Source organism: Pogona vitticeps, chromosome 2 (genome assembly GCF_051106095.1).
Source record: "Pogona vitticeps strain Pit_001003342236 chromosome 2, PviZW2.1, whole genome shotgun sequence".
Classification (NCBI taxonomy): Eukaryota; Metazoa; Chordata; class Lepidosauria; order Squamata; family Agamidae; genus Pogona; species Pogona vitticeps.
Genome location: NC_135784.1, coordinates 252,836,982 through 252,844,671, shown reverse-complemented (window position 1 = coordinate 252,844,671; position 7,690 = coordinate 252,836,982). Strand labels below are relative to the sequence as shown.

At 45.4% G+C, this 7,690-nt stretch overlaps 1 protein-coding gene across 1 annotated transcript in view; it reads left to right on the top strand.

Moving 5' to 3' along the window:
- The first annotated feature begins 3,630 nt into the window (after nt 1-3,630).
- Nucleotides 3,631-7,690, top strand: part of SRFBP1 (serum response factor binding protein 1) — a 59,751-nt gene continuing 55,691 nt past the window's right edge. The window contains exon 1 of the mRNA XM_020803625.3: nt 3,631-3,819. Coding sequence (XP_020659284.3) covers nt 3,790-3,819 — 30 coding nt within the window. The 5' untranslated portion in view covers nt 3,631-3,789. The remainder of the gene's footprint in view (nt 3,820-7,690) is intronic.

The window sequence follows — 7,690 nt, the reverse complement described above, 5'->3', positions numbered from 1 at the left end:
GGAGTTTCAGATCCATCTGTTTGATCCTCATGTCCATTCCCCTTTTCTTGGCATCTGCCTCTGCCTGACTGATTTCAGCTCTTTCTTTTCTTCTGATTTCCATTTCCCTCACCCTCAGTTCATGCTGTTGGGCTAGGAGCATTTTTCTGAGCTCTGGGTTCTGCTCTCCTGTGCTGTCACCTTGCACTGAGCCAAATTCATCCTCAGAACCTTGGTCAATCTGGGGGTCTTTCACTTCACCCATTTCTGCCACTTGGCTTCGAGTCAAGGGCATAATCCCCCCTCAGAACAGGCTGCTTTAAAAAGTCAAGCCTCAAAATAAAACGACCACCTTTTTTTTTTTTTCTTGCCTCAGAACCAGCCTTCTAGAGCTTGCTGCTGTTCCTTCAGCACTAAACTTGCAACAGTTGCGAGCCAGAGCCTACCCCCCTCTGCTGGGCCTCTCAGCTGGCAAGCTAGCTCACTTCTATTTCACAGTTTTGCCTCAGCTTTTTTCCCGCCAAAACCAGGCTGCCTCAGAGCACCTTAATCTAGTCTCCCCAGTTGGCACGTTCTTCCACTAGCGCACCTCCCCGTGAGGTACACCTAGAAGATTACCTACGCGCCTCAGATTGTCCCTGACTAGACCCCCCTTGCTCTGGGCACACTTGCCAAGGCTTTGCTGGACCGCTGGACAACTGGACCAGTCGTATCCCACCCGCTGGACACCAATCAATGTGACAAACCCAGACCTACTGGGATCTGCCACACTTTAACTAAGCTGCCACCAACCATTCCCTATAAGAAGTCACACAGACCAGGGATGGATTTTTAAACAAATACAAGAATAAGGTTTATTTAAATACAACACACAGGAAAATAAAATGATCAGGTGAATAAGATAAAGTAACGTGGCTTAGTTTCACTCATACATACACACAGTTTGGTTCACACAGAACCCTTAACTTGAAGCACAGACCCTGAACCTATCAGTTCTGGCTGACCAACAGACACCTGAACCTATCAGGTTGGTACTCTGACACACAGTAGTACCCTGTCTGACACACAGACTCCCACACCAGCTTCTTCTTCCCAGCTGCTGCTTCGTCACATCCCAGCGTCTCCCTTTCACCACACAGGCTTCACATATATATACAGTACAGCCCCTCCTCCTGATGTCCCGCCTTCCACTCTCCATAGGATGGAACTTTCCCTCCAAACCCATGACAGACAGGTAACATCAGTGCTGTATGTAACACCAGTGACATCTCCTTACACTTTAAGATGTTTTCCATTGTCAACATTGAAGTTGTGTAATTTTCTGTAGTCATGATTTTGATCTTCATGTCCAACCGCAATCTTGCTTCTGAACTTTTTTCTTTCACATTCACTAAAAGTAGTTTTGAGTCATTGTTGCTTTCTGGCAGTAAGATGATGCTATCTGCATATCTTAAATTATTAATTTCCCCCCCCCACCAATTTTTACTTGTCTTTCATCTGAATCTAATCTGGCTTTCTTTATGATATGTTCTGTGCATGGACTGAACGTATTACGGGACAAAATGCATCTCTGTCTTGCACATTTGTATATAGGAAATAATTCTGTCTGTCTATATTCTGCCCTAACAGTAGCCTCTTACCTATAAGTTATGCATCAGGACAATCAAGTGCTGAGGCACACCCATTCCTTTCAGAACAATCCATAGTTTGTCATGATCTACACCAGAGGTCCCCAACCTTGGCCCTCCAGATGTTCCTGGACTACAACTCCCAGAAGTCTTCACCACCACCTGCTGGCTAGGATTTCTGGGAGCTGGAGTCCAAGAACATCTTGAGGTGCAAGGTTGGGGACCACTGATATACACAGTCAAAGGCTTCACTGTAGTCTATAAAGCACAGACTGATGTTCTGAAACTCTGGTGCATTCCAGTAGACAGTGGATATTTCCAGTATGATCTTGAGTGCCTCTTCCTTTTCAAAATCCAGCTTATTAAGCCACTTCATAATACTGGAAATTCAAAATAGAAGGCGCCAGATCAAATAGTGTTGCTTAAGCTCCAATATCCCATTTGGATGCAAGCATCCCACCAAATTGCATATAACACCTCTTCTTGTTGTTGTTTAGTCTTGTCCGACTCTTTGTGACCCCATGGACCAGAGCACACCAGGCCCTCCTATCTTCCACTGCCTCCTGGAGTTGTGTCAAATACATATTGGTTGCTTCGATGACACTGTCCAACCATCTCATCCTCTGCTGTCCCCTTCTCCCCTTGCCTTCACACTTTCTCAACATCAAGGTCTTTTCCAGGGAGTCTTCTCTTCTCATGAGATGGCCAAAGTATTGGAGCCTCAGCTTCAGGATCTGTCCTTCCAGTGAGCACTCAGGGTTGATTTCCTTCTGAATGGATAGGTTTGTTCTCCTTGCAGTCCAGGGGACTCCCAATCGCCTCCTCCAGCACCACAGTTCAAAGGCATCAATTCTTCGGCAGTCAGCCGATTCCAAGTGATTTAGCCTGCACCAACCAAAAGGAGTAGGGCAGACAAGCCCTGACCTCTAAACTTTTTTGGCTCTCCATAGTTACCATCCACATTCTGAGCAAGAGCTCTGACTACAACTCCCTTGTAAACATTTCTTCCAAACATGCAAAACTTTACTAAGCCAGCACGCCTCCTTGGGACAACAGGAACACGGACTACGGCAGGCGCTTGGAATAACCAAGGTGACAACTTTTATAGCTGCTCCACTACAAAAAGCGAGGGTGGACACTAATCGAAAGGAGAGGGGGTGAAAGTAATCTACTCATCTCACCCAGGGCACCTTTCTAAAGAGAGGGCTTCCGGTGAACACTTGAATGCACCTTATGTGCATTCAAAGTCTGTAATACAACCACAGGAATCTGTTTCCCTTGATAACTTGCCATTAAGTCGTAATTACATTTTTGTGGTTGAGAGAAACCGAGTCACCGATTCCAGCTTCGAAGGTCTCGAAGGAAAGAGGCGGCCGTCTCGATTCTTGGTTGTCATTCACTCAATGAACAGCAACAGGCGGAATTTTATTATTTCCACGGCACTTGTTTTCCAAGGGAGATCAGAAAGAGCTCTTACATCTCAGCGTGTCTTGCTGTGTCCCTATATATATAGGGACATACATACATACATACATACATACGTACGTACGTACGTACGTACATACAGGGTCACAGCAAGACACGCTGAGATGTTAAGAGCTTTTTTTTATCTCCCTTGGAAAAAAATGCTGTGGAAATAATAATATATATATATTTCCACTTGAAAGAACATTTCACTTCAAGTTGCTATCGGCTGCCCATTTACCTCCAGCTAAACCCACTGGAACCTGCTCCCGAGGAGTGACGTACCCGCTGATCTATTTTAAAGGCGCAACCCTGTGAATGTTTCCTCGGCACATGGCGCTGAGCTTAGCCCGGCTAAGGCTTGCCATTTACTATTTGCAAACTGCATTGTGCCTCCCTTTTCCTTAAGCCGGCAGCCTGAGGAAGAATTGAAGGGAACTCAACCAGTCCCTAATATTTAGTTTTAGTTTAGGGATCCTTCAGTCTCGAGAGACGATGGTATTGAAGTTCATTGGTTGGTCCTCCGAACGTTGTACCATAGAGAATTAGGTAGAGCGTCATCCGGAAGGAGAGGCTGTGCGAGCGAGGGCGGCGCACGCGCGTTCTCTCGCTTGCCTTAGGAGAAAGGGGGAAAGAACGTGTGTTTGGGGGTCCCGAGGGGAAGCTAGTGGTCCTTTGGTTAACCCGTTGAGCGCCGTCGGGGTTGCGAGGAGAGGCGATGGCGGAGGTCCTGAACCTCAACAATGAGGTGAGTTTGCCTCTGCGTCCCTTTCCTTCTCTGAGTAACCGCCTCCCATCGTAGGAGAGGTGAGGCGGCCCATGAGGCGAAGGGGCTGTTTGTGGGACCTTAACGTCCGGTGGGGAAGGCGCTGCATGTGAGGAGGGGAGCTGAGTTCATGATGGCTTTGGATACGAAGGATTCCAGGTCCAGTCCTTGTGGTCTCCAGGCAGAGTTGGGAAAGACCCGCATATAAGAAATCCTGTCCCTCCATGCAGAGACCATAAGTCTTCAGCAAGTAGCTTAGAGCCCTTCCTGGCCCACCCTGGCCTTCAATGGGTTCATAATGTAACAGAAGCAGGATCACCACATACAAAAAAGGGGGGGAAAAAAGAACTGGCTCTCCCAGATGCATGGTCCCGTCTCTGAAAATTTGGTGAACCAAACTAGATGGACCACTGGTCTGACTGGGTGATTTTTTTCCCCTGTACAACTGTTTCTTATACTGTATAACAATTTCCAGAGAGGCAAGTGTGTAAGTCTCGCAGCAGAAACAAGGAAAAATTTTTGTGGCAGCCAGAAGCTATAATGAATATATTGCACCAAGATTTTATGATGAAGTTGACTCTACTCCATGAAAATGTATGTGAAAATACATTTAGTTAGTTATTTGCCATCAAGTCAGATCTGACTTAACCGTGACCCAAATAGGGCTTTCAAGGTAAGTGAAATATTTAGAAGTGGATTTTCTAGCTCTCCTCACCCAGTGAGTTTCCATGGCAACGTGGGAATTTGTACCGTAATTTTCAGAGTCCTAGGCCATCACTAACCACAATACCATGCTGGGTACCCCAAAACATATTACTTAGGGCTAAATTTCATTATTAGTCCCTGTGCAAGTAAACCCAAAAAATCAGTTGTGATTGCAAGTCAACACAATTATGCAATTCTTAAATGAATCCCATTGATTCAGTGAGACCACTCTCACTGAGACTAGCCACTGGATTTAATTATTAAACTATAAAATGCTGCAAAACTCTTTGTTGTTGTATGCATTGTGTGCAGCTCTCTTAATGATATAGTTTTATGCATTGAGATATTTTTAAATGGCCAGTATTCTGTTCTGTAGCTCATTGGAAAAGTAGAAGGCATCAGGAAAAGAGAAAGATAAAATATGATGTGGATTTGCTCAATTAAAGAAAGCCACAGCCTTGAGTTTGCATTGTCTGAACAGAAGTTTTTGAGGTCAGTAATTCATAATGTATAGCATGCTCTATGTGGGGCTGCCTCCAGAATGTGTTTCGAAACTTCAGTGGGCCCAAAATGTTGCAGCCAGATTGCTGACTGGGGCTGGTTACAGGGATCACATTACCCCTCTGTTACAACAGTTTCACTCGCTGCCCAATCCATTTCTGGGCAAAATTCGCAGTGCTAGTTTTAACTTATAATGGCTGGGGTCCAAGCTATCTCAAAAAACTATCTCCTTCTATGGACCTACTCAGGTGCTAAGATCATCGGGGGGGGGGCTTTCTCAGGTCCACTACCCTCACAGGTGCATTTGACAGCTGTCAAACCTACAGTTCAATGCATTCCAATGGGGGGGGGAAATTCACCAAAAATTAACGAAGACTCAGAACAAAGCCAAATTAAGTTTGCAAAGGTTTTACAAGGTGCACTAACGATTCCAAGCATTTTAAACAGTTTTTGAACATTTTAAGACACTTTAAAAATAGTGAAAACGGACCTATCAAAACCATTGAAATGCATTGAAACCTATTCAATGCATTCCAATGGGGGAACCGCGTTTCGCTTAGCGATGATTCCTATGGCAATTTTCGCTTAAGGACAGTAATCCGTTCCCATTGGGATGGATTATCCAGTTTTCAATGCATTCCTATGGGAAATGGTGTTTCGCTTAGCGATGTTTTCCCATAGCGATGTGTTTTTTTGAACCAATTAACATCATTAAGCGAGGCACCACTGTATAGGCCCATTGCCAATGTTTGTTTCTTGAGCAAAGTGGTTGAGAGGGTGGTGGCCAATCAGCTCCAGGCCCTCCTGGAGGAAACTGATGCCTTTAATCCACTCCAGTTGGGCTTCAGGCTGTGGCATGGTATGGAAACAGCATTGGTCGCCCTGTAGGATGACCTCTTGAGGGAGGCCGACAAGGGCAATATGTTCTTGTTGGTCCTCCTTGATATCTGAGCGGCCTTTGATACCGTTGACCATGGAGCGGTTCTCCAAGTTGGGAATCAATGGCCTCACTTTGGTGTGGCTCCTTTCCTTCTTAGAGGACCGTCCCCAGAGAGTGCAGCTTGGTGAGATGACTTCTACCCTGTGGATCCTCAATTGTGGGGTTCCACAGTGGTCGATCATCTCGCCAGTGCTATTTAATATCTATATGAGGCTGCTGGGTGAGGTCATCCGGAGTTGTGGGGCCCAGGGCCATCAGTACGCTGATGACACCCAGCTCCACCTCTCCTTTTTTCCAACTGCAGTGGATGCTGTTCTGACCCTTGAATGCTGCATAGGGACTGTTCTGGGGTGGATGAGGGCAAATGGACTGAGGTTGCATCTGGACAAGATGGAAATCCTGTGCATGGGTGGCCCTGGCATCAGTGGGTTGGGAAACTCCCTCTCTTTTAGGGAATGACTGTTCCCATGAAGAGTGAGGACCCGGTTCTCACCATGGAAACCCAGGTGGCATCTGTGGTCCGGGCAGCCCACTTCCATCTTTGGAGGATGCCCAGCTGCATCTCTGTCTAGATGTGGGGGCACTCATTATGCTGATTCTTGCAGTCACAATCTCAAAAATAGATTACTGCAGTGCTCTCTATGTGGGGCTACCCTTGAGATTCATGCGAAGACTTCAACTAGTCCAATTTGGCAGCCAGATTAATAACTGGGGTGAAGAAATTCTGGCACATCTCTCCCACTCTGGCCACCCTTCATTGGCTACCGGTTCCTTTCTGCATCGACTTCAAGGTTATCATAACATTCAAAGCCCTAAATGGTTTAGGACCTCAGTACCTATCAGAACGTCTGCTCCCAGCCAGATCTGTCCATAATACCTGTTCTTCACAGGCAGGGCAGTTGAGGACCTTGACCCCAAAGGAGGCCCGGAGTGAAAGAACAAGAAACTGGGGCTTCTCGGAGGTCGCCCCCTGCCTATGGAACAACCTGCCCATTGAGATCCGCCTGGCACCCTCGCTGGATGGGTTTAAATGAGCATTAAAGACTTGGCTCTTCCATCAAGCTTTCCTGGAGCATTAAGATCTTGGCCTCCCTTTTACCATCCTTTTTCTCATCCTCTCCAACCCTTTTATTGCTGTCTGTTTTAATTTACCCTAATTGACTTTATTTATTTTTATCATGTTTTAATATTGTTGTTTATACTGTTGTTAGCTGCCTGGAGTGGCCTGGTTGCCAATTGGTGCAGGGTACAAATTCAATAAATAAATAATAATAAATAAATAAATAAATATCAAGAAATTTCACACAGTACTATAAGTGGTTCTCAGAAATAACATGATCAGAGCTACAAAAAAACCAGCAATATTAGGAACGACATACATAGTGCGCCGATATTTAACAGATACTTAGGGTTTTGGTTAAAACTTGCATCTGTTATATAATACCAATCAATATTTTTATAATTTTGACCATGCCTGGTGTATTTGAATAGCAATAATAGTATGCTCTTAAGTCAGTTCTGACTTATGGCAATCCTTTTCAGCGTTTTCTAGATAAAGAAGACTCAGAAGCTGTGTATTATTCCATTCTTGGGGGGGGGGGGAATATCCTGGGACTGTGCAGGTTGCAGCCTCTGGCTCCACAGCCAGATAAATACCTAACTAACTTAGCTATCCAGCCAGCTAGTATGTATCAAATTGTCAAATAT